Here is a 27,125-nt window from a genome sequence, read left to right as displayed (position 1 = left end):
CACTCACGAAAACGCTTGAAAGCCCAGGAATAATACTTCAGATGTTGCCCCTGGGAACATGAAATGTCTATTTCAAAACACATTATGAGGGTATGAAATTACCTGTGATGTAATCCCGAGAGGATCAAATGCATTCCCTAAGCTTGATTCACATCTTGATTCATTTGGAAAGCATGAATTATTGCCTGTCTTAATCCAGTTAAATTTCACATGTTTGTGGATTTTCTTTTCTCCTCTTTGTGAGTAGTTGTTTTGAAATTATAGTCATATTGAAACAGGAAGTCAGCACGCTGTTGCAATATCCTTAGGGCAAATACTGTGAATTCACCTGCTGGTAACTTTGATTAAGGCCTGAGAATGGTCTGTATATCGCTGTCATCATAGAAGTAATTATTTAAAATGCCTAATTGCTTCTCTGGCTTGAGGAGTAAAAATACCCACAAGATAGCCAATTCTGTGGCAGTTCGGGGATGATGTGGTTGAGTGAATAAAGGAGTCAGGAGGAAGGCAGACCGTGACTTTGACTCATAGTCCTCTGAGCCTGGTGATAGGGAATGCAGGCCAAGCCTTGCTTAAGATCTGCTCTGTGACCCTGATTGCTCCCAGTGTATTTTCACCTTCACAGCAAACACTAGGCTTTCTGTCCTGAGGTCTAATTCAGCTGAAGAAAATAATTATGGGTTGTTTATTTCCAAAATATAAAATAAAAATAACTTTGAGTCATAGGAAAAGTATTTATATTATGTATGTATGCATGGTATATATGTTCATATATATGTATGCACATAAACTGTACATATGCAGAGATCTATTCTAATGGCTAAAGGAGTATCACGGCCTAGCTTTTAAGCCACTAACGCATTCCTACCTGCTCATATCATGAAGTGGCGAAATGAAGGCGACTTTCTATTCTTTCATTCTGAAGGCTCGCTCTGATACATTGCCAAGAGAGATGACTTCAGGTTGATCTGACAAAGAGGGAAGAGAGGCTCAGCCAGGGTCCCAGCATAATTGAATGAGCCAGAGAGTTTTATAATTTTCGAGAAGCTTGGTAAAGGTGTGAGGCCCCAGATGGCCCAGGGAGAAGGCTATGACTATGTGTGGACAGCAGGTGGGGGTGAGGATGGGTTGAAGGCGACTTTGTGCTCTGACAAAGGATCCCCTTCTCAGCAGAAAGTGGCTCATTTCCCACGGTTTGTTGCTAGACAGTCCGAGTTTGAAATCTCTTCTAGTTCTAATTCTTGCTAAGCTGTGTGACCTTGAACAAGTTACCTGGCCTCTCTGAGCCTTAGATAGGCCATCTGTTTAATGATATCAGACCTTACAGAGCTATTGTGGGTATTAACTGAGATAATGCATGTAATACTCAGCACAGAGCTCACACATCTTAAATGTTCAATAAACCCCAGCTTCTATAGTATAGTTATTACATATGTATGTGTGTATGTACGTATGTATTTTTTATAGCTTTAAGCGTCCAGTCCTCCACACCACGAAGCAAAAGGCATACCTCCCTCCCGACCCAAGCTGGTTGTGTTGGTCTCTGCTGGCAGGTTCTCTCTTATATTTAAGAAGAGAGAGCGGCCGAGCAGTCCTTGGCCTTGTCAGGGGCCCTGAGATGGGCAGAACCTTCTAGGTTCTGGAGTGAATGGCTCCAGCAACCTGCCAGAGTCTCAGGGGTGCCTCCTTCCCACTGCTTTTCTGTCCCTGTGAGCTGGAATCCCAGCTTTGCAGTGACGGAGGGCTCCTTGTGCTAAGGGAACCTGGAGGACAGAGAAGCTCTCTGGCCACCCTCTGCCAGGAACCCCCATTTTAGACATGCTGCTGTCCTTTGCACCTGCAAACCAGGTGAAAGTCCGATGCGGAGGCCGAAACACAGAACCTGTGGGGCTGTGGTCTCCCATGGTTCCTGGCAGTACCAAGGATGGAGTGTCTGCTAGGAGGAATGGCTGTTAGTCCCTGAGCAAAGACCATGCCCAGAGGACCATAGCACGGCTTCTGTGAACCGGGGCCAAGAGGGGCGGTTCACAGCTGAGCCTAACAGCATTTCCACACAGAGGCCCCAGACGAGGGGTGGGGAGGCACGAGGTCCAACATAGACTTGACTGTGCCAGCTAAAGCTAGAATTGCAAAACATTGTGTAGATGGTAGAAGTTCCAGGCCTTGCTTGAAAAAACTTGGCTGTCAATTTCGTCCTTGGAGATTCAATAAAATCCTAGTAATAACACAATAAATAAATAATAATTATTATTATTATAAAAACCAGCTAACATTCCCCAAGTCCTTACTACGTGTTGAACACTTTTCCGAGGATTTTATAGGCATCATCTCATTTTGTCTTTCAACAACCCTTTTCATATCATCTCCAGTTTATAAATGAGAAAATTAGGGCCCAGAGAAACTGAATAACTTGTCCAAACTTGCCCTTTTAGCAAATTGGCAAAGCCAGAATGTGAATTGTGTTTGTCTGACCCCAGAGCCTGGCGCTCCCAACAATTGCACTCTCCAATCTTGGAAGGGTCTACCAGGACCCCAAGACTGTCCTTGAAGCCAACCAGCACACTTTAAAGAGAAACTCACGGGCAGAACTTCTAATAGCTGACGCGTGGGGGGCACTTGTCACTCACAAGCTAATATGTGAGAACTTTACAAACATTTTCACTTTCCCCACACATCAGCACCATGTCCCCCCACTTTTTGTCATATAGGGAAACTGAAGCTTTGGAGAAAATAGTACTTCCTGGAGGTCAATACAACCTGCCAAGGTTCAGAATGAAGATTTCAACCCCAGACACCTGGGTGGCTCAGTCACTAAGGGTCTGCCTTCAGCTCAGGTCATGATCTGGGGGTCCTGGGATTGAGCCCCCCATCAGGCTCCCTGCTCAGCGGGAAGCCTGCTTCTCCCTCTCATTCCCCCTGCTTGTGTTTCCTCTTTCATATGTCTCTCTCTGTCAAATAAAAAAAAAAAAAAGATTTCAACCCTTACCATTGGAGGCATGAGCTCTTCCTCTTAACGAGCCATTCTTGAGAGGCAGAGCAACGCGAGGCGAGGTCTGGAGCTCCCCACACCTTGACTATATAAGGGACATTCAGTCTCTGTTGCTAGGCTCCACCATCTCCCATTTGCGTTCCTGAGCAGTAGCCAAAGTGTGAGACTCTTAAACTTCAGGGCCAGGCCAGGTGCTGGGTCACCCCATCAACCCTTTGTCTCCCCCACCTCCACCACCTACCCCATCCTCTGTGTTGGGGTCAAGCTGGTATTACATGGGAACTCAGGCTTTGACGGAAGCCTGGAGGAGGACTGGCCACGAGGATGGTGGCTCGTCTCTCTGTGTGAATGATGCAGACGTGGTCCAAGTCCTTATCGACTAGGACACTGTGGGGATTGTGTGTAACTTGCAGCTTTGAAGTGGTGGGGGGGAGCAGGAAGTGGCCTGTCTCTCCCCCCAGAACATGGGCTGTGGCTGTCCCAGCACACGGCAGCGCTGTCTCTCTGCAAAAATGCCTTTGGGATTGGCCAAACTCTAGCGGCTCATCATCTGTAGGGGAGTTGATGCCTAAGGTCAAATAGGTCCTGATTGGAAACCCGGCGCGAGAGGTAGGCGTCGGTGCAGTCTCCTGGCCGCGTGTGTGCCTTCCCCTTTACAAATGAAGAGCAGGCTTCTGTCTCCAAAAGTGTTGGTCTTAGAAACTGCAGTGCAGATCGGGGCGTCTGGCTGGCTCGGTTGGAAGAGCATGTGGTTCTCCAACTCAAGGTTGTGAGTTTGAACCCCGTGTTGGGTGTAGAGATTACTTAAAAAACAATTTTTAAAAATCTTTAAAAAGAAAGAGAGGAAGGAAGGAAAGAAAGAAAGAAAAAGAGAGAGAGAGAGAGAGAAAAGGAAGGAAAGAAGAGAGGGACGGAGGGAGAAAGAAAGGAAGTGCAGTGCAGAGGGCGAGGTCCTGGCTGAGTGTGGGACCAGTCGCTGGGGCACAGAGTCAAACACCATTCTCCCTGATGCCTCTTGTGAAGGGAGGGAGGCGTAAGAGAATGCAGATGGAAAAAAACCTCTGGAGAATCCACATTTCATTTCACTTTGGGTTTGAAAGAAGTTTCTGCTCTGTTCCCAGAACGCACAGCACCTAGGAAGAGACAAAGGTGGCCCGGATGCCCCTGCATTTTCTTTTTTTTTTTTTTTTTTTTTAAGATTTTATTTATTTATTTGACAGAGAGAGATTACAAGTAGGCAGAGAGGCAGGCAGAGAGAGAGAGAGGAGGAAGCAGGTTCCCTGCTGAGCAGAGAGCCCGATGCGGGACTCGATCCCAGGACCCTGAGATCATGACCTGAGCCGAAGGCAGTGGCTTAACCCACTGAGCCACCCAGGTGCCCGCCCCTGCATTTTCTTCACCACCACTTACCAAGCAATTACTCTTTATTTGTACCAAGCACTACATAGGGCAGGGGCTTTAAAGCTCCTTATCTTTTTTAATCCTCTAGCAAACCTCTGTGGTAGGTCCTAATGCCATGCTGGCCTCCCAGGAGAGGCTCTTAGCAGCTCAGAAAAGTTAGGGGACAGCCCAAGGTCACCACACCAGCATGATCAAAGCCTGTGGCCACCACAGACTCCCTTTTAACCAGTGTTCTCCAGGGGTGGTGGTGGGGGGTGATGTGGCCCCAGGGACATTTTGGGGGGAGGGGCCTGGCAGGGGTTGTGTCTGGCTTGCAGTGGCTAGAGTCTGGGGAGACGGTTACCATCCCGCGATGCGCAGGACGACCATGGAGCCCTCGCAGCCCAGGATGTCAGTTTCACAGACGCTGAGAAAGTCGGCTTCTCACCCTGAGCACGAGGCCAGGGTCATTGCCAGAATTCCCCGTTGAGCTAGAGATGAGGAGTCGAGGATTCTTTTCTCTGCTTGCGTTTGATTCAAAAGGTGGAATCGTTCTTATTCAGGCTCCGAATTTACTTCTTCCAGTCTTGGGAACAAGCTAAATGTGGTGGAGAAACACCTTCAGAATTGATGTTTAAAGAAAGGGAAAGAAACTAATTTTTGCTGGAGGACGCGTGTGCCGTGCTGGACTAGCCCTCTTTCAGACCAGTAGGTTATTCATCCTTCGAAACAGGACATCGACCTTCCCCTCCATGCCCCGTTGAAGGCCAGAGAAGAAACTCAGTTTGGAAAGGTTATCTTGTTCAAGGTCACGTGGTGTGTGGATGGGACGTCTGCTCTCTACCTGTATCTAAGTGATGCTTTTTTCTTCAAGAAACAATAAAAACTACTCTGATGGTAAACTGGGAAGCCTACAGAGGAGCATTAAAAAATCCCCCTACTTTGTAATTAAAAGGATCACTTTTTATACCCCATAAAGTAATCCCTACGTGTCATAGAAAGTGTACTTTAGTATATGGGAGTGTGGGTGAGCTGGTTATAATCATGCTTTTTTACAATTCTCCAGGGACATTTATTATCTATTATCTCATTTGATCTCCTCAAGACGCTTGGGAGGCTGTTGGTGGGGGGCAAATGTCCTCATTTTCCACCTGAGGGACTGGGCCTCAGAGGGAGTAGGACTTGGGGAGAGGCTCTGGAGGGATGCTAGCCCTGGGCCTTCTGGGCCCACCCCAGGGCCGTGGCCAGGCAGCGCCATGACGGCTGACCTGCTTTTCTCAGGAGCCTGGGTGAGCTCAAGTGAACTCTGATTCAGTAAGGGTTAAGATACATAAAACTCTTTTATGAGTAGTAACCATTTACTGTGCCCTGTAAAAAAAAAAAAAAAAAAAAAAAAAAAGAGCCCTTCACTGAGCTGGCTGCTTTCCCTGGGCGGGGGAGGGGTGGCGTGGAGGGGGACGGGGTGGGGGAGGGGAGCAGAAGGGAGCAGTGCTCTTGCACATAGGCCAGCCTCTTGTTTGGGGGGGGGGGGCAGTGTTGGGGCTGCTGGGACCTCCTGGCCCTAAAGGCTTCTCTGTGGGTTGAGAGTAGTTCCAGATGCCTTCAGGAGATGGCAGAGAGAAAAGAGCACCTGCCCCAAGGGAAGGGGCTTGTGGGCGTTTGGTCACAAGTGGAGAAGTGGCCCGTGCTGTCCTGCGACATTTATTGAATTCCTTGTTCTAACCTGCTAAGCTTTCCACACGCATGACCTCGTTTGATTCTCTCAGCTTTGAGTCTGGGGTTGTTCTCATTTTATGGCTGGGGAAAGGGAGGGAGGATCGGAAACTTTTGGGGGCTGTACAGGCTTGGGACTGGCTTGACCTCATGCACGGCAAGTGGGGGATGTAGGCTCTAAGCCCACCTCTCCCTAGATCCGAAGCTGGGGTGCTTAGCGCTCATATCAGCCTGCCTTCTAGATGTGGAGGGCGGGGGTGGGGGCGGGGTGGGTGGGAATGGAAACCCTGGACTGGCTGAGGAGTAGCTAGGGCTTGGCCCAGGGCCCGGCCTGCTCCCACTGAACGGCCACTTGGAAACAGCTCTGCAGGCAAACCCTTCTGAAAGGGTTTCAGGGAAGATTCCCCCTGCCCCCCCACCAAGCCCAGACCTAAAGGCCGGTCCTTTCTCTCTACAGATGGGCAGGGCTCCGAGCTTCAGCTCTTTCAGGGTTAAACAGTAACCTTTCTACTGCTTGTGGTTGAACAAACGCTGGCAAGGAACAAGCCCAGCCTTGAGCAAACAGGACACCAGGCCATGCCCCTCCCCTCCCCCAGCCACCTCTCTGGGGGACCTGCAGGTTTTCTTCTGCTCTGGAGTTCCCCCATCGGATTGCTTAGCTGAGGGCAAGTGTTCTAGAAAGCTGTATGGGAAAAAGGAGAGGAAGGTTTGATTTGGGTTGGTCTCCCTTCTCCGGGATTGAGAAAAAGAGGCTCCTGGGTCGGGCACGGAAGAATCGAAGTAGTCACCTTCTTTACATTTTTGTGTGGGGAAACTGAGGCCTGTGATTGTTTCTGGTTTGAGTTACCAGAGGGGGAGCAAGTCTCCTTCTCATCACACCGGCCATATAGCTGTGCCTTACTTCGTGCTGAGCACTCCAGGCATAGAGATCCACTTAACCATCCAGCCAAAGCACACAGTAGGCACGGTGACTTGCAGTCTGCATGGGAGGAAACAGGTTCAAAGAGGGTAGTGACTTGTCTGGGTTAGTACTAAGCATCTGGTAAGGGGTAGAGCTTGGAATGAAGCTCTTTCTAGCTTTGAAGCTCACATAGATGATGCCACCACCCAGAACCCGGCTCTGCCCTCTTCCCAGCCCGTGGTCTGCTGGGGTCCTATCTTTCCTTCTCTACCTGCTACTTAGGCACAATTCAGGCCTAATTACTTGCCTAACAACCATGACACTGTTAATAATCATCACAAATGTCCTGTTTGGACTAGCTTGACTCCCAGTCACTGCTCTGTCCCTGGTCCCTGGAGCAGTACCCAGCCTGTTGTAAAGCGGGTAAATATTTGTTGAATAAATCAATACACGAATGAATTTTTATACCTCTGCCAGACCCCTCTTCCTCTCCCTGAAGCCCTACATAGAACCAAGAGAAGTAAGAGCTAAGTTAGAGGGAGGGTTTTGGGGGGCTGGAACTGCCCTGTTTGATCAATTTCAACCCTGGGGACATTGGTGACACCCAAGGATGAAGATTTCCCCAAAACAGGCAGAAAGATTTCCATGAGCTGCTGCTGTAAGGTTCCCTCCTTTCCCTGCCCCAACAGCTTAAAAAGAGCAGGTTATCTTTACAGGCCCTGAGGGACGCTCGGTCGCCTTCTGGAAACAGGCAACTCTTCTTTTGAGTGATTGAACACATTTCTAGGGCTTGAGTCTGAAAGGACGAGGGTGGCCGGCCTCAGGGAAGAGAACAATATACACTCCGAGGACAGAGGGGACTGTTTCTAAAGTGTAACATTTTTACGTCATTTCAAAAAAATCCAAACGGCCCCATGTGAGAAAGGCTCTTCCTCCATGCCCTTTCCTGCAAAAATGAGATGAGAAAGTCACGTCCAGTTTGGCTTCGAAGCCTCTGGTATTCTTCTAGGGCTCTAAAAGGAGAGAGAAAGTTGTCAGAATTTTCACCAGGAAGGAAGGACAGGGGCAGTGTCTTGTCGGAGAAACCGACTGATCCCTGATGTTATCATGGAGCCCAATACTGGAGGTGCTCTAGGGACACAGGACTCAAGTCCTCAGAGGTGTGGCCATGACCATGGCCATGGCCCTGGGCCGTGGCAGCTGTCTGCACTAAGGAATCTTAGTGTCCACGTGTCTGAGTGCAGGGCTGCTCTGTTGTGGGGACTTGTGAACGTCGGATTTCAGATCCGAGCTCCCGCACAGGTGCCCGGGGTTGGCCGCTACAGGCTTGGATTTTTATTGATTGTAATTCCACTTCACACAAAATCTCTTTGGTATTTTCACTTTTGTAAAAAGGAAAAAAAACAAAAAAAACCAAAAAAAAAAAAAAAAAACCAACCCAAAAACCAGCTCCGTGGCTGCTGGCCAGACTCGCCCTGCGAGCAGCTATTGCCTTTTCCTCTGCTTCATTCCTGATCAGAGATTATTCATTTATGAATAAGGGGCTGTAAAAACTTGCCTCATGCATATGAAAGTTGAACCTGGAAATTTTTAATTGCCGGGGAGTTTTGCTTTTACTGAAAGCGCTGTGGTAACACGCTTTGGAGGCAATGGATAGAAGGACAAATTCTTTTTTTTTTTTTTCTTCCTGAGTTAACTCTATGATCTGTGCTCTCAGACGACGTTAGTCCAGGAGGCCCTGACTGAGTGCCCTGTTTGGTCCCCTTACAGATCATGATTCTGGAAGGAAGTGGTGTGATGAATCTCAACCCCAGCAACAACCTCCTCCACCAGCAGCCAGCCTGGACAGACGGCTACCCCACGTGCAATGGTAAGGGGCCCTAATGGGTGTCAGTGTCACTCCCCTCGGGGACTTCCCCCCACTCTGCTCTCATTAGGCTTCATTTCCCAACTTCATGTTTGAAAAATACAGGTTTTATTCAGCAGGGTTGTGGAGATGCAGGGAAATGGAGAACACATCATGCTGGAGGTCCCCAAGGGCTGCTGGGGCTCCAGACAGAAGCCCGTTGGAGATTTTCCATCGTTTCTTCCCAGTATCCGAGGCAGCCTGGCAGAGAAGGTGCTAGAAGATATGCCAGAAGGGAAGGCCACCTGTTGATGTTTTTAACAGTGTTTGGCTGGGATATCAAGACAGGATATCGAGAAAGGGGTGTGTGTGTGGGGGGAAGGTGTGTATGTGTGTGCACATGTGTGCATGTATGTACGTGTTTGCATTCATGTGTGCGTGTGCGCCTGCGTGCGTGTGTGTTGTGCAGAGGCATGGAACTTAGGGAAGACAGGGTCAGCATTTTATCCTTTCTGCTTCATCTTCCAGTGGCCTCCCTGTGTAAAGGGAGAGATTTGTTAGGAGACCATGTGCCTCTCTTAAGTGCTTTCATTCAGAGCCCTGGGTCAGAAAAGGGAGGGCCTGCTTCTGGGGCTTAATAGAGGGTTTGGGGATCAAGCCGTGGCTTACTGTGGATGCGAGCAGAATTCAGATGTTGCCCAATCTGGCCCCACCCCCTGCCGTGAAAGCCTTAGGTCTAGGCAGACTCCGGTGCCTCAGGCTGCCCTGGGTTTAAGGAGCTCCAGGCCCTCTCCTGCCCTATATGTGCTGTTGATCTCCTTGAAGGAGGTCCTGCTGCTCCTGCTTCTCCTGAGGAAAGCAGAGGACCTGCTGCTGAGCGGAGTCTGTAAAGCAGGAGGCGGAGGATAATGGAAGGGTTGTATTCTCCAGCAGAACCCCAGTCAAACAGGGCTGGGAAGTGTGGTCAAGGGACCTTCCCTTACTTGGTCACTTAGCCACAAAACTGCTGTCCTTTCTGGGCAGTGAACTTTGCTGTGGCAGGCCTCAGCTTCCTTGTGAGGCTCTCAAAGGAGGGTTCCCAATTGGGTAGGAAGTTTCTTCAGACTGGAAAGCCTTTGGCGTTCCCAGTCTGGGCCCTGGATCATGGCAGCGTTCCTCCTGCGTGCTTTGGAGAAAGCTGGGGCAGTGTGCTTGTCAGGGAGTAGAAGTTGGGTTCCACTTGTATGTTTTAACTTCCAGAGGCCCCAAAGAAGGCCCAGCTCCCAATCATGATTGATGCGGTGAGGGAGGTAAGTTGATCAACAGACAAGAGCTGAACTCAGAGGCATTTCACAGCTTCTCCTAAAACTTAGGGAATGTAAAGAGCCCCCCAGCAGCTAAAAGAATCCCCTGGTCGATTTGAGACAAAATCCTCTGGTTCTCCCAGGTTCTAACAGGATACGATATCGGGAACTGTCCTTTAGTCCGGATCATGTGAAGTTGGAAGAGGAAATAGAGAAGTTTATTGTTGGGTTGTTGAGAGTTATTGTCTCTTGTTGGCAGACTCAGAGCTGTACTGTCACAGTCATGTAATTATTTTGGAAAAAAAGATCAAAGCCTCAGGGAGCCGTAAAACCACAACCCATCCTTAAACAGCTCTTTTTGTGAGACACCCCAAAATTGGAGGGACATGGAAGTCTTCAGTCTGAGTTCCGTGTGTTTGTGTATTTGGGAATATTTCTGTAGGATTTCTATAAGGATTGTTCCGCTCCTTGCCCCTGTTCCCCACCACAACTGGCTTCCCTTCCAGGCCCCAGGAAGAGGGTTTTAGGGCTGCTTTTGTCTGGCCATGATGTATGAGGAGTGAAGATGTACTGCGAGTGGTAAGCGTGACCCATGGCACTCATCTTCATCCCTAAATGACCTCCATCTCCTGCTGTTAGTGCTCCTGAGGTCTGCAAGCAGGGGATGGATTCAGAGGGGATGAGCACAAGTGGGACTGGGTTGGACACATTCCCCCTTCAGCCTCTCTGGGGGTGCTGAGGGCCAGGGAATGGCCCTTTGGAGCTCTTTAGCTCCTTGGCACTCAAACCATATTCATGGGCCATCATCTTCATTGTCATCATCACCATCATCGTCTTCGTATGGAAGCTTGCTAGGAACTCAGGCTTCACCCCAGATCTATGGAATTTGAATCTGCATTGGAACAACATTCCCTGGTGATTGACAATCACATTAGACTTTGAGAAGTACTGATCTAACGTGCCTTTGAAGAAAAAAAAAGTAGGGACAGTTTTCTTGCCCTCTGTTTTCCGCTATTGGTCTATCCTTCAGTTCAGTTCCCTACTTCAGCTCAGTGGGCTCCAGTAGTGTCTTCCCCTCATCCCTGCCCCTCCTCATTCCTGGATGCGAGTTCCTCCCTGTGACCTCTGTTTTCAAGGGGTCGGTAAGATCTCAGGTCCGTTACCATGTGCCCAGAGGGTGGCTCTCTCTTCTCCATCCTCTCCCAGCACTTTGGGCTAACTTTGTGATGTTCTCTGAAGGGAGCATGGGGAAGTCCCTTATGCAGAAGTTTAACCCATCTCCAGTTCAGCAATATCAATTAGCTTGGACGAACTTGACTTCTTCACTGGCATTTAATTTAATCAGGTTGTGAATGCATCTGGAACTCTTCTATACTTCTATATTATCTCTTCTTTGGCAAAAAATTCCACCAAGAAATATACAGAGAGTACCTATGATGATGGCATAGTCTCTGAGGTGGTTTTTGTAGGAGAGGCAAAGATGACTAAGACAGAGTCCATGACCTTGGCTTTACAATTTACAAAGGAGAATAAACCAAAACCTAGAGATGCGTAAAGCAAAGCAGAACATGACAAAAGCCATTAGGAGAAATACCAAGAACATCTGTTGGAGAATCAGGAGACATCAAGCCCTGAATGATAATTTTTTGGGGGGGGTGGTCTGTGATGAGTTTTTGGGGTGGCCAGACTCTGCAAGCTGGGTAAGTATTCAACAGGGAATGACTGGCAGAATATAAACCAGGCTGAAAGAACCAGAGAAAAAGGGCAGAAGTGATGGGTCACTTGGAGGAGAATTACGGAAGAGCCTCAATGGCTGGCTTGGCCATTTTTTGCCTAATTTCAGTGAGTAACGGGAAGCTCCTGAAGGCAGCAGAGTAGGGAAGTGACATCACAGCGGCTGTAATAGCCCATGTGGGGCTGGGGTAGATCAGCACAGTTAGCTGGCGGCGAAGCAGGACCACTCTGGGGAGGAGCAAAGGCATCATGGAGAAAAAGAATCTTACTCTCAGGCCTCGGTTTTGGTTGAAAATGGTCTGAATTTGGGGTTATGAGTGTGTGTGTGTGTACGAGTTAAAAATGGGAGTGAGAAAAGAGAGGAAGGGAACTGTGTGGGTGTGGATGATAGGTAATAGGTTGGTGAAACTATAACAATGTGTTAGCCTTCTCTGTACTTTGTGGGATGTGCTCCTAATCTCGGGGCATTTCAGGTTTGTGTCCTCCTGAAGCGTCCAGGGCTAAGTACTCTGCTAGGGAGGGCGGGAAGAGTCAGGGAGGCACATTCCAGACAGCCTCCTCTCGAGAGCCCGTCTCATGCTCCAACGCCCCCACTGCCATTGTGCCCACACTTGGCAGCCGAGCAGTGCCTCCCTATGTCCGAGATTATGTCCCGGAAGAACCACGGGTCACTCACGGGACCGCCCCCTGTTTTACAGTTGCCAGCGGGTTTTTCGGAGGCCAGTGGCATGAAATCCATCCTCAGTACTGGACCAAGTACCAGGTGTGGGAGTGGCTCCAGCACCTCCTGGACACCAACCAGCTGGACGCCACCTGCATCCCTTTCCAGGAGTTCGATGTCAACGGCGAGCACCTGTGCAGCATGAGCCTGCAGGAGTTCACGCGGGCAGCGGGGGCTGCGGGTCAGCTTCTTTACGGCAACCTGCAGCACCTCAAGTGGAATGGTGGGTGATTACCTCTCTTTACCCCACTAGACATCCAGGGCTGGGGTGGGGGTGTGTGTGTCTCACCTCCAAATCACTGTCTCCTGAGGGAGGGAAGGAGAGAGAAGGCGAGAGAACAGGTGCAATCTGAGGTTCCAGGTGTCCAAGCCCACAGGAACTCAAGGTCATTGCATTTCTCCTTCTGGTTAATTTTTAAGGAGACAAGGCTAGTTGGGCATTCACAGAACACTTGCTCTCAGAAAACCTTTTCTTCGGGCTCCTGGGTGGTTCAGTGTGTTAAGCCTCTGCCTTTGGCTCAGGTCACGGTCTCAGGTCACAATCTCAGATCATGGTCTCGGGGTCCTGGGATCGAACCCCGAATTGGGCTCTCTGCTCAGCTTGCCCGTCTCTCTCTGCCTGCCTCTCTGCCTACTTGTGATCTCTCTCTGTCAAATAAATAAATAAAATCTTTTAAAAAAAGAAAACCTTTTCTTCTTCTGCCCCCTGCCCCACCTCTACAAACAGGTTTGGATAGCCTAGTTTCCAGTCACTTGCTTGTTGAGATCATCATGGGTGCTTTTTCTTTTCTTTAAACTTCTAGACCAAGGTTCTTAAGATGGGACTTACATGTGGTAAGAAGTGATGGAGGATTAATTAGGTCTGTGTTTGTTTTGGGGAAGAGAAGGCTCTCAATATTTCAGCAGATTCTTAAAGAGTCCAGAACTCAAGAAGAGAGAGAGAAGAGAGGGAAGGAAAAGGTTAGAACCAGTGGTCTTGACACGTGTGGGTCATTTCTGCAGATTTCTGGAGTTAGTGCTGCCCTAGAGCCCCCTATGTGTCTCTCTGGAGGCCGCACCTAGAGCAGAGGCAGCCTAGTGCCTCAAACGCTGTTCGTCTGCGGTAGTTTCTTCACACACGTTTATCCTGGCTTCTAAGACACGACAGGGCAAACAACCAGTCTTGCAGAATGTCTTTGACACTGACATAAGGTTCTCCTGACAATGCTAGTAAAAAAAAAAAAAAAAGTAAGTTCTTCTGGGTGCTTTGAGCATCTTGGAAGACAGTAATATTATACAGGAGTAGTGCGCTGGTCTGTCCATATCAGAACAGGCACGTCTGAGCAGAACCTACGTTTGGGCAGGTAGCTGGAACTTTGGGAAGCGTGAGGTCCAGGGCTATGAACCAGATTCGGACCCTGATAGCTGCATCAACACTAAGAAGGACCCAGGGTCTGGCCGTGAAGCTGGCAGCTGGGGCGGCCATTTTGGATGACCTCATTCAGCTCCCCGGCACTCCCTTCTTCCCGTCCACCTCACAGAGATGGTTGCTCATTTTTCTTTTACTAGAACCAAACCAAACAAGGCTCTATAAATAACCCCCAGGAGTCTTCAGAAGGAGCAGACTTACACTTGAAGATGTAAATATACTTACCTCCTTACCTTCAATTAGATCCACTCCTTCAAAGCCCTGATTGAAGCCAGGGGCAGAGGCTTAGGAGGCAGAGAGCAAAAGGGTGGTGGCCATCTTTGACCTTCCCTCTCTGCCCTTCCATAACTTCTTTGTCCCCACTTCATGCTGTCGGTGCCTCTGAGTGTCTAATGACCAGATTTCTCTCCTTTGTTTCATTGTTTGCCTTTTTGCAGACATTCTTTTAGCTTATATTCATTGAGTGTTAATACTGGACACTTTAAGTGAATTGATTCATTTAATGACCTTATGAAAAATAAACATTGTACCCATTTTACAGATGGGAAACGTGAAGGTCAGAAAGGTTAAAGTTATGACTCTGCTCCTGAGATATTTGTAAAAATATCTGGCTGGGGAGGAAAAAATATGCTAAACTCATTCACATGTGTAATGTATATATGCTTTTATATTTAATATATAAATATATATGGATATATATATATATATATATATATATATATAGTTGCAAGGCATAAAAGAGGAGTATTGCTTCATTTATCCAGATATATCTCATAGACTGGATCTAATCAAAATGGGTTTGATTACATTTAAGATCGAAGAAGAATCAAGCTGGTGAAAATGATTCTTCCTGGATTTTTGCTCTCTTCCTGTATCCTATGTTAGTAGGAGAAAGCACCTTGGAGGCCTTTACTGCCTTTATCTGGTTTAATCCCCTCCTTTTCCAGACGAGCTAACCAAGAACCACAAAGGCCAAGTGCCTGTGACTATCAGTGGGAAAACTGGCCTTCTGACTTCTTAAGTTCTATTTCCACCATCCTGGGATAGCTTCCCTCGACAAGGTCAAATAATTGCATCGGATGTAGATGCCCTAGTTCCTGCTTTTCGGGGCCAGGGACTCCAGGCTCCAGTTTATAAACGCTGAGAGGGAAGCCCGCTGACCTAAGCACACAGAGGTGGATAGGCGGCAGGACTGGCAGAAACCCTTCCAAAAGGCTAGCTTTGTCTTTGTTGGATCTTTTGCAGCTGGTTTTAGTTCTGGCTTCATATGGTCCGGCTCTGACTTTCCCCATCTGTCCTCCACAGGCCAGTGCAGCAGTGACCTGTTCCAGTCCACACACAATGTCATCGTCAAGACAGAACAAAGTGGTGAGTAGGCAACTTGGGAGGCCAAGCCTGGGGAGGACAGCTGGGAGGGCATCAGGAGAAAGTGGGAGCAGGGCGAGTCTCGTGCTCTGGCAGGAAGCCAAGGGGTGCTTCCTCCTTGGCTCTCTCCAATGGGCCACCCTACTGTGAGTCTTGTTCCTTGCCTTGGGGACCAGGGACTGCCAACTATTTCCTATCTAGGCTGAAGCTGTCCACACCTCCGTCCACACCTCCCGCTGCTGGTTAAGGCATCCTCCAGGCTGGAGTCCAAGAGCTGGGGAAAATGCAGGGTTTGGGAGGGCCTCCTTCGCACACGGAGCGAGTCAGGGTCCTGGGCTGGGCCAAGTTAGAGAAACCAGGGGCAAGAAAAGTCCAGCGTCTCCTCCCCGCTCGTCCTTTGGGGGGAGTGCATTTCCCAAAAAGGAGGAAACTACAGATTCGCTGTTGCAGATTCTATAGCTTCTGGAGGGTCTGGGGGACATCCAAAAGCAGCTGCGGAACCCATTCCTACCTCAGGTGCACTTTTAGACAAATGACACTATTCTGGACTCCGAGTAGGGTCTGCGGTCTCATAGGATCTACGTTTATTTTTTGTTCTCCTTTCCCGGTCCAACCTGTCCTCCTTTCTCTGTCCCAAATCTTTCTCCTGGAGACCTGTTGGACTTGTGGTGGTGGTTGTGAGGGGGAGGGGCAGGCAGTACTGCCTGGAGAAATGCGCCCGAGGGCCTCGCCTTGCATCCATCAGAGATCCTTGCATGTTGACCTTTGACCTATGACCTCTCAGTCTGGGGAGAGCTCTGTTAAGTCCCCCAGGGTCCCCTGGCTGTGATAAGACCACCGCTGCCCCAGAGTCGCTCCCCACATCCACAGCAGTGAGACTGGGAGCCATGTCGGATGGCCGAGGTCGCCACAGGCCTCCTTGAGGCATGCATGCAGGTCACCATGGACAGAATTTGACCCGGGGTGGTTTGAGAGTTGCTAGGGGCTGAAATTGGCCCCATGCAGTTATTTACTCTTTTATGAGGGGCTAGTCACCATTATTAAAGAAAAAACAACAGCTGTTAAGCATGTTCATTAGGTCTTCCTGGCCTTGCCCCCCACCCCGCCCTGCACAACCCCCAACCCCCACCCACCACAGAAGCCAGGGGTTGGGTTCCCTGGATGGCTTGTGTTTCTGGGTCTGACTGCCCTAGAGGCAGATACAGGATTTGGCCCAGAGGCTGGGGCTCCACCCCCATTCCCACCGGGACCTGACAGATAGCCCCACTGGAGGAGCCTGCTGGTGTTGGAGAGGGCCCAAATAACTCGGTAATTCCTCCTTGACCATCCAGACATTCTCGTGTTGCCAGTTCAGAAAAGCTGAGCCAAGGGGTGGAGAAGAAGGTCCACCCTAGGAGGAGGGGAGAAGAGGCTCTTAGAGGGGCCAACACCCCCCAAACCTTTTTGGTTCAGTTTGTTTTCAGAGACAACAACAGGTGTACGAGGTGACCCAACGAGGAGAGAGGGTGTAGCCCCAAGAGATTGGGCTTGGGGTGCCCAAACACGTAGCTATTAGTTAAAATACCAGCTAAATCCCTATGTCGTAAACAGGAGGACTTAGCCGGTGAGTCAGGCTTTATATTATTTATGCTATAAAAACAAAATGAAACTCGGCCAGTGGCTTACCACCCTGACCCTGAAATTCAGAAGGCAGACAGGAGGGGAGCTGAGGGCAGCCTCCGTCTGTGAAGGGGGGAAAGCAGGAAGTTCCTGGTGGGGACGAGGTGAGAATGCCTGCCCGGTCTCACAGCTTTTGGCCAGGAAAGAATATGCTCCTGTTGGAGATCAGCCCAGACGTGGGGGTTGTGTAGGAGCTGGGCTTCATTTGGGGTAGGTGGACGGGAGTTTCCTTGGAATCCAAAATCCAAAGGGTCAGACATGCTTCCCCAGCCCTCTGCAGGGGTGTGGTGGGGGGAGAGGGAGCGCTCTTCTTTTTCAGAGATGAGGCAATGGGGCTTCCCTCTTAAAAGTTGTCTGCTTGATTTGGTAACACTCTCTTTGCCTTCTCCTTTGTTTTGTTTTGAGAATTTTATGTCATCGCTTGAGTTAATTGGAGAAATGCTGAAGGAAGGGAGGTGTCACCCCACTGGAGGGAGAGCTTCCAGAATTTCAGTCATGAAAACACCATGATCAAGACTGACTAGACTTTCCTGAGAGAAACATTAGTTCTCCCAGGAAGATATTTCTAGGAAACGATGATCATTAATTAAGAATTATTTGACCATAATAATTTCTTTTTCTACTGTAAGAATATTCCGGTGATTATACAATAGCAGGCAGGACGAGGCCAGGCTCCAGAGCCCACTGCCTGCTGTGTGCATGCTGGGAAGATCCCCAGGAAGCCAAAGCATGGACCTAGGACAGGGTCTCACTATAGTGTTCCCTTCACCTTTCTAAAGAGGCATAGGTGTAGAACACACAGTTGGGGCCAAAACAAAGCCCATCTCCCGTTGGACACTGGGAGAAAAATGAGTTAAGATTCTTATAAAATAATATGTGGTAGAAGCAGAACGTTCTCCTGCCTCTCAGAGGACCACCCACAAGGTCCAGCTCCTCTCTGATGAGCAGTGAGTTAGAAAAGGCAAACTCATCACCTAGGAAAATATGATGACTGACCATTCCCATTTTCTGTCTTTTGTAGACCCTTCCATCATGAACACCTGGAAAGAAGAAAACTTTTTATATGACACCAACTATGGTAGCACAGTAGGTAACTAACTCCCCAACACATAAGGGCCTTTGACATTCTTTTTATTCTGTTTTCTAATAGCCACAGAATTACATTCTAAGGAGGGGGCTCTTAATGTCGTTTGTCATTTCATTGCTACAGATTTGTTGGACAGCAAGACGTTTTGTCGGGCCCAGATCTCCATGACGAGCACGGGTCACCTTCCTGTCGGTAAGCTGTCCTGACATCAGAGGCTGAGGGTGCCTCGTGCAAGTGCTTACTGAAAACTAATGAGAATCATAATACCCTATGTTTCCACTTTGCTGGAGTCTTTCTCGTTAAAACACTGGGAAGGGAATGGAGTTACTATTTTTAAAAGGTCTGTTTTTGAGCCAATATCTGTACATTGAAAATGACCAGCAAGGAAGCCTCTAGAAAAAGTGTTTGTCCCCTGTGAAATCAAGTCACTCTCTTGTGACAACAAAAAATCCTTTCAGCAAAAGCTTGCTCTTAGGGAATTATCTGATAAAAGTGTTCGGACTTGGGTCTATGTATGGGGGAAGAAGGCTGTATTGAATCTTCAACAAACTAGTCTGACTTCAGAGAAAGAAAACCTAAAAGTGGCCTTCAAAGGTCAGAGAACCTGAAGGGATGATCTCTGGGTAGTGGGGTAGCTGTTGGAAATTTCTAGAACCCTGTCTATCACAGATCAGCCTTTAAGCCTGAACCCTGATGGTTCATTAAGACTCTGATTAGTCAGAACCCCTGTGCTTTATGAATTACTGTGGCGATAGTTGTGCTTGGTTAAAAATGGATGCCAGTGGGGGCTATCCGTGACTCCCAGTCAAGGTTCCTCTGAGACGGTTGGTCCCTCGGGAGTTCGGAGAGGGACTTTCAGATGACAATCCCCCCTCCCCTTACAAAGAAGCCCATTGGCACATGCCCTGTGAGCATGAGCGCACAGGGGAGGTGAACAGAGGGTTTTCTCGTGTCCCTTGACCTGGGTGCGAACTTGTAAAACCGCTTGGGTCTATGAGATTTGGAGCTTAGACTTGTCATGGGTCAATTGCTGTTTTCCTGGAATTGAAGGTGGGGCATCTTCAGAATCAGGATTTAAACGCATGCTTGTGAAGGAACATGGAATCACACTGCCTCTCCTCCCTGGAAAACTTCCCTTGTTTTTGCTTTTGTTCAGTATGTTTTTAAGAAATGAAATCATGAGGTTTTGAGGTTTTGAATGAAACAGGGATGGGAACCAATGTCAGTGGTTCTAGAATTGAGGTTAAGAATGAGGGACAATTCGTTTTTCGACTTCCCCCAGTGGGTACCGTGTTAGGTGTCACTCTTAGTATTTGTTCCACTTTGGAAACAGATCAGATACTGGGAAGGCTCTAGGTGGGTCTGCTGTTCTGGGGGAACTGAGCCGATCGGGGACGGGGTGGAATTTCTGCAACAATCATTGTCACCCAGTCAAGACCAAGGGTTTCAGAACCAAGGAAACCACCAGGTCACACACTGACTTCCTCTCCCACCTCGTCAGGTGGCACCTCCTGTGTCCTTCCCGTTCTGTCTCTGGCTTATGGCAAAAAATTGCAGCTTTAGAATAAACTTGCACCAACCACTTCCTGAGCCTCGGGGCCTGTTGGGTCCTGAGGTGCCTGGAAAACAGAAAAGCCATAGTCACAACCCTCCTGCCCTCTCTGCCTGGCCGCCCTTCTCTCTTCTGTGTCCTGACTTAACCCTCTAGAATTTCACAGTCCACACCGGACCATTCTGTTTTCATATCTGCAGGAATAGGGAATTCACTGTCCCCTGATTCCATTTTTACATAATCCTTAAAACGGGCTTTGCAGATCAGCACTCCTTTATGTCCCTTGACCCTGGATTCCCTTGCCGCCCATTCCTATCCTTGGATTGTAACATGGTAAAGAAACCGGGGACCTCTACTGGAATTATTCCTTATAGAGTCAACTCAGCGTCTGGGGCTGGCAGCTTCTTTGGAGTAATTAACTAGCCCTGGGTCCTCCAGAAAGCTAGTTAATTACAGCCTTGCCTGGGGGTCCATTCCTTTCGGAAAGGTTTAATCTCTACTGGAGGGGACCAGAACACCACCTTGCCTAAAAAAAGGACCTTTGTCATTTGTCAGAGTCTGTAGATTTCAAGTTCCCATGAAATCGGGTGCAGTTAAACATCTTGCTATGCTCTAAAGCAAGTTACAAGCCAAGCAGGCGAGGCTCGGCATAAACTGATGCCCTCTGTGATAAACGCAGGTGGGGAAGCGGGCTTTGTTTTGATTTCTCTGTCATCTGCCCATTTCACAAAATGGCCGCTGCCCATGTTCCTGATCTGCCCGATAGTCCTCGAGCCAATCACGCCAACTCGGGCTTGATGTGTTTATTCACTGACTTGTTGAGCCTAGAGCTAGGGTGTCATGGTCTCTTATAACACTGACATTTGTATATCCCGTAAAGAAATGGCTCACAGCTGAATCACATGCAAATGCTTCTAATCTTCGCTTCTTGCAAAGCGGCATAGCTGAAGTCATGCCCTGGCACTTGCGTCACACACCCGTGGCTTGATGCTCCCCTTGCCCAGACTGGACCTCGGCCTCAGGTGCCTGGGAGCAGAGCGAGAGAAAGCCGGGCCGGACGACTTCCCCAGAGCAAGCCATTATTTTACAGGAGTGAATCACTTAACCACACGGCTAACTTCAAAGCTTTTGGCTTTTATTTTAGGGTGAGGGGAAGACACAGGGGGAGAGGCCATCGTATTAAGGGGAGGTTTCAGATCAAAAGACTTCAGTGCCAAGGCAGGTCGGTGATCCCACAGCTTGCCCACACACACTGGGGACGGGAAGAGGAGGCTGGAAGAAATCTGAGTTTCTTTTGCCTTTGGCTGCATATTCCTCCATGTGATGATGGAAACATTTTTATTGGGGGATTTATTTTGTTTTCTGTCTTTGGTTTTTCTTGAAGCTGGATGGAGGTCCATTCTGGGTAAATGGCTGGCATCTCACAGAGAACATTCCCTCATGGTCTGTCTGGTCTGGGGTCTTTAAGTCTGGAGTCCATGGACTCGTTGAGAAAGCCTAGATCCCTGAAGTTGCTTACAGATTCTCACGAGGATACACATACGTGCGTTTTTCTGGGGAGAGGGCCCACGATTTCCGTCTTAGTCACAAAGGTGCCTGAGCCCCCAAAGTAACTGATTCTATACCAGCTTGAAACACCTGAACAGTGATGGAAGCCAATCTGCTGAAAACCCTTGAGTTTTCCTGAATTCAACCTTGGCTCTGAAGTAATGGCCCTGTATCCCTTCTGGATGCCTCTGGAAAATGAACTTTGCTTGTGGCCTCCTGGGTAAATGCCACCCTTTGTCTGCAGAACAACGCGGCCCTGTCAGAGTGATGTATCACTTGGAAACCGGGGTGAGTGCCAGACCTGTCGCAATATTGTCACATCCTGACGGGATGTCGCAATCTCACCCTGAAACCTACAGGGCGGGAGAGCGGAGTCTCCTTGCCTTTCCTGCGAATTTGCCCTTCCAGATTTCAGAGAAACCCAAGTCAGGTGCAGGCCCATCTGCTGACAGTGCGGGGGGAGAGATCCTCCGCCTGAAGAAGAGGTTTCTCAGCTGACCAGAGCTTATGACATCCCTGTCCTCCTCCTACCACGGCTCACGGAGAAACAGCCGGGAATGCTGAGCCGTGATGAGCCGGGTGCTCCTATAGGTGACTGTATGTGAGGATGTGTCCATGCATGCTGGGGAATCCAGAATCACTGAGCTGGAATTACTTTTTCCCACGAACTCGGGCATTAGAGAACTGAGCCTGATTCTCGGCAGGAAAGACTTCTGTGAAATCTCTTAGGTGCCATCGTCTCTGGGACTGGTTCCAAATGGTGTTTGTGACCAAAGCCTCTGGATTTGAATCATGTGTCTTCACATCGTGGCGCCACTTTCAGGCTGTGTGACTTTAGACAAGTCACCTGACCTCTCTGTGTCAGATCTTTGGTTCGTAATAGTCCCCACCTCAGAAGCCTACTGAGTGAGGTGACTAGGTTATTCTTGTACCAAGCCTAGCACAGTGGTGGCACATAGTAAGGGCTCAGTAAATAGTAGCTCTTCTTCTTAACCGTCATAGTAGGACCTAATGGTTATTCTAACTTTTTCGAATCATCAGCCACTCTTGACAATGAAGTGAATGCCATGGGTCCTCTCCATCTACATGCAGTTTCAGTCAGTTCATAATGCCCTGGAAGGCCACATGGGAATCAGTGAACCCTAGCTTAGGAAGCGCTGATGTACTATGCACTGGGAGATGCATTTTACTGGCCCGGTTGCTTAACAGGATTGGCTTGCATTTAGGGACTGCTCTGTATTCAGATTGCTGGGTTACTGATTGAGAGATTTTTTGGTAAACTATGCCCTGGTCTTCCTGACGCCTGAAGTGCCCACTCACACACACACACACACACAAACACACACGTAAACACACACACACACACACACACACGTGTGCACAGTCATCGCCAGACCACTTATTTTTCTTTTTAAGAAGTTTTATTTCACCAGATCTGCCTCTGTCATTGTGTCTTTGGTGATATTCACAAGGGTTACCATAATGAGTCATTTGTTAACTAATCTGTGTTTCCATAGTCCACTGGTGGCCCTCTGTACTGAGTACAGACCAGTCAATGGCCCCTTTGTCAGACTGATTAAAATATAACTTTGCATGCCAAAAAAGGGCACTCCTCTGGCTTAAAAGCCATTTTTCTTTGTTATAAGTGTTTACATTTTGTATTATGTAAAAACACACACACATACTTCTTTCAATGTTCTATATCCTTCAGTGGCTTCCTCGCTCTCTCAGAATAAAAGCTAAAATCCAAAAAGAGTCCCACAAAGCCTTACTGATCTCAACCTCTGCCCCTTGTTTACTGTCACGTTGGCATCCTTCTATTCTCTGAATGTACCAAACACATACTGACCTCAGGGCCTTTGCATTTACTGTTCTTATTCATTGGCAGTTCTTCTGCAAGCTCTCTGCATGGCTGGCTTTCTCCCTCACATCTTCTGGTCCCCTTCTCTGAGATGTCTTCTGTGACTGCCTTATATTTAATGGCAGATTATTTCCACGTTCACACTCCTATCCCCATTTCTTACCCTGCAAGATTTTTCTTCATAGTACATATCATCTGTTTTGTTCTGCTCATATACCACACACGCAAACAGTGCCGGGCATGTAGTAGGTGCTCAATAAATATCAATTAAATGACTGGATGAATGAGTGGCATGGATGACTGTAGGTGACAGGTAAATTAAGCAGCTCTCACTGTTCCTTTCAGCAGAGTCACCTGAGATGATGAAAAAGGAGCAAGACCACTCTTCAAAGTCCCACACCAAAAAGCACAGTAAGTCGGCTGGCTTTCAGGTGGCGGTTGCCCATTCCCTTCAGGGTGGGTGTAACTGGAGGCCTCTAGTTTTTATGCAAATACTGCCTCTGCCTGTCCCCTCCTCTTATTTATCTCAGCCTGTTTAGGGTGAGTCAGTGGGAGCACCCCTTGCTGGCACGGTGAGTCTCTCTATAGTTTCTCGAAGTGGAGATCCCCTGGATATTTTCTCCCTGTGCTGTTCTTTTTGTTCGCAAACTGAGACACCCAGTGAGTGAGAACTGCTTGCAGGCACGAGGCTAGCCATTTCACTCTCTCCAGAAAAGTGGATGGGAAGAGAAAATGAGCAGAAACAATGGAGATGTATTCTTTTTCTCTTTTGTTGACTGTTGGCTTCCTACCTTTGTTGAGTGATTGATCCAAGAAAGGACTGTTTACTCTTAATAATAGTCAACAGTGTTCTTGGGAAGTCGTCATTCCCTTGATAATAAAACCTTAAGAAAATATAGGAGCTGTCAGAGCCATGAAGGGGAGGGCTCAGAAAGAAATCAATTGGACATTGTTAACTATTTGTTACTCCATGTCATTCCCGAGAATTGAAAGAACACAGCACAGTAAATGGCAGGGAGGGGTTGTGTAGGGCAGGTCTTATGGGGGTCAAGTAGGATTTGGTTGCTAATCTTACTGTAGTAGCTGCTTCATTGTCAAATTGGCCCCCTCAACTCCTACCAGACCCTGTCCCAGTATAATCTAGGAGCTCGAGTTCTAGAGCCCTGTTGATGTGCATTGGACTGAACCATAGTTGCTGGGTGAGAGTGCTTTACCTGGGGTGAGGTTCTAAATGAAAGTGGTTGAAGTTTGCTCTTCTGGGAAAGGACAGAGCGCAAGGAATCCTGAGCAAGGAATCCTCTAGTAATTAAAAGAGACTCCCCTGGCATAGGAGGTCTAAGATCTATTCCTTTGTCTTAGATTTGCCACTAGCTAATTGGGTGATCTTGGTTAAGTCACTTGAATTCTCTGTGTCTCCGTTTCTTTTACTTTTCTTTTTCTTTTTCTTTTTTTTTTTAAAGATTTTATTTATTTATTTGACAGACAGAGATCACAAGTAGGCGGGGGTGGGAGAAAACAGGCTCCCCGCTGAGCAGAGAGCCTATGCGGGGCTCGATCCCAGGACCCTGGGATCATGACCTGAGCCGAAGGCAGAGGCTTTAACCCACTGAGCCACCCAGGCACCCCTGTGTCTCCGTTTCTTGATGTATAAACTAAACAATTGTGCCAGTTTGTTCTCAAATGCCCTTTTAAAAGATATAATATTTGGTGATTCTGTGATCTGACTGTGCCAGTGGATAGGGGAAATTTGAGACTCTTCTCCTTGATAGAAGATGTGGCAACTCTATGCTTCCTCTCCTCCTTCTTTGCTGTGACTTAGGCCCTTTATAAATTCCTTTTTCAACTTGTCCTCAGATCCACGAGGGACCCACTTATGGGAATTCATCCGTGACATCCTCCTGAACCCAGACAAGAACCCAGGGTTAATCAAGTGGGAAGACCGGTCTGAGGGCATCTTCAGGTTCTTGAAATCAGAGGCTGTGGCTCAGCTATGGGGCAAAAAGAAAAACAACAGCAGCATGACCTATGAAAAACTCAGCCGAGCGATGAGGTGAGGTGTTTCCAGCCCTGACCATCACCGCTTGTTTCCCCTGGTGGTCTTTGTTGATGGCCACCTTATGTGATGTCCTTTGTTACAGATATTACTACAAAAGAGAAATTCTGGAACGTGTAGATGGAAGAAGACTCGTATACAAATTTGGGAAGAATGCACGTGGATGGCGAGAAAATGAAAACTGAACCTGCCAACACTGAGCACGAACCCAAACATTCCCCCAAATGATAGCCAGCAAAGAGCTCCTGGACATAAGTATTTCAAAGACTACTTTTCTCTGATATTTATGTACCTTGAGGGGGAAAACCATCTACTTCTAATGGGAAGAAGGAACACTACAGTTGATAAAATTGTTACTTTGAAGTATGTCCTATATGGGGGACAAACGTACACAGTTTTCTGTGAAATATGATGCTGTATGTGGTCGTGATTTGTTTTTGCCTCTATTGTGAAGTTCCTTTCCATGGCAAGAAGGGCAGGATTTGTAGCCTTGTGCTTCTTGCTAAAAGAAAGAGAAAAAAATTAGAGGGCATTAAATGTTTTTATATTAGGAAAAGGTGACATGTCCTCTGCGTGTAAGCATCCACGTGGCCTCATCGGGAGAGGCGGGAGAGGTCACTAAGGTGAACTCCAAGGTCTCAGATTGACAGGATGAACCCAAGGATGCTGGGAAGTTTAACCTGACCTTTTGGAGCCAGTGAGGGGAGCATGAAGACTTCCAAAATCCAAATGGACTATAATCACTTCATAATCACATGACTTGCTGTGCTTAAATCAGCAGAATAATGGTGAAGGCTTTCTACTCATTCAAGAATGATTTACCTGACGCCAAGGCTGTCTCTCTCCCTCTCTCATCGATGACTGGGGGAAAAAAACTTCAAATGCTGTCTCTGCTCATTTCTAGGTATTTAAGAGAGAGTTTAGCCTTGGTTGTTTTCAATCCCAATTGTTTGAAAATAAATGGGAAAAAGGAAGTGGTGATGAGTTTGCTCTTGTATTCACAGCCCATCGATTCTCGATGAACAAAATGTGGATGTTTTTGGCTGAGTGATTCTTTTTTGTGCATTATTTGGCTGTCTTGTGCTTGTAGGTTGTTTAGCGGGATCCGTGATCTTTACCCACTGGATGCCAGTTGTCCTCCCTTCCCCAAAGTTGTGACATCTTCAGACGTTGCCACATTTCCCTTGAAAAAGGGCAAAATTGTCCCTGATTGAGAACCACTGAGGCAGCCCGCCGAGACAAAGATGGCGATTTACTCTCAGAACAAACATATGTGTAGATCTTTCAGCTCCCAGAGTGAAGTAAAAGTAAGACGTCAAAGTCCATCAATTTTTACGTTTTAAAATATTAGGGACAATGGGAATGGTAGAAATGGGGAATCTAGAGGGGATTTTCAGAATCCCAGATGAGAACCAAAGTCAGAGAAGTTAAACAGAATTATGTACCAAGAATTATAATAGAAGACATTTCACTAGAATGACAAAGCAGAGTAAAAATTACATTGCAAAAGGAAATGCTGAGAGAAGAATGAGAGGGGGAGAGAGAGAGAGAGAGAGAGATCGGTCCAGGGAAAATCTTTGTTCTTTTGGATAATTTCTTTCCTGTCTTATCTGGACTCATCCCAAAGTGAATGGTGTGTTGCCTAGATTTGTGTCCAGAGGATTTTTTTTTTTTTTTTTAAAAAGACAGAAAAAAGAAAGGTAGATGGAAGAGAAACAGAATGCTCAGTTCAGGGGCTATGGTCAGTAAGGAGTTGGGGATTTCTCCAGTGGCATTGCTCTGGGCTGCCTGGAGACTTAATCCTGGGCCTTGCAGCCTGGGAGGAACATGAGCCTGTAGACACTTTGAAAATGGGTTTGAACCCTGAGATCCCTTTTGCACCTTTTCTTTTTGGCTCCCCACATCCTTCGCTTTCTCCCCCCTTTTGCCTCTCTATTTTGAGCAATAATATGGGGATGGAGACAGCTAATGTCATCCACGAAGAGAACACCTACCACGGTGTCTCACCCAACGAAGGTGAACGAG

The 27,125-nt window shown here is 47.9% G+C and overlaps 1 protein-coding gene across 3 annotated transcripts in view; it reads left to right on the top strand.

The window, feature by feature from the left end:
- The window catches only part of EHF (ETS homologous factor), a 38,414-nt gene extending 12,340 nt beyond the window's left edge, over window positions 1–26,074 (top strand). For 2 of the 3 annotated variants that reach the window (XM_004755971.3, XM_004755972.3), the window contains 8 exons: window positions 8,754–8,853; window positions 12,545–12,790; window positions 15,281–15,343; window positions 18,021–18,089; window positions 18,210–18,278; window positions 23,393–23,458; window positions 24,902–25,097; window positions 25,186–26,074. In XM_004755971.3, coding sequence (XP_004756028.1) covers window positions 8,757–8,853; window positions 12,545–12,790; window positions 15,281–15,343; window positions 18,021–18,089; window positions 18,210–18,278; window positions 23,393–23,458; window positions 24,902–25,097; window positions 25,186–25,285 — 906 coding nt within the window. In that variant the 5' untranslated portion in view covers window positions 8,754–8,756 and the 3' untranslated portion in view covers window positions 25,286–26,074. Of the gene's footprint in view, window positions 1–8,753; window positions 8,854–12,544; window positions 12,791–15,280; window positions 15,344–18,020; window positions 18,090–18,209; window positions 18,279–23,392; window positions 23,459–24,901; window positions 25,098–25,185 lie in introns of those variants that run through there. The other variant, XM_013057983.2, reaches the window with a different exon arrangement.
- Window positions 26,075–27,125: the final 1,051 nt, after the last annotated feature.

The sequence above is a fragment of the Mustela putorius genome, unplaced genomic scaffold, assembly GCF_011764305.1.
Source record: "Mustela putorius furo isolate JIRA1106 unplaced genomic scaffold, ASM1176430v1.1 tig00003859_pilon_pilon_pilon, whole genome shotgun sequence".
Taxonomy (NCBI): Eukaryota; Metazoa; Chordata; class Mammalia; order Carnivora; family Mustelidae; genus Mustela; species Mustela putorius.
This window is presented reverse-complemented; position numbering and strand designations above follow the sequence as displayed.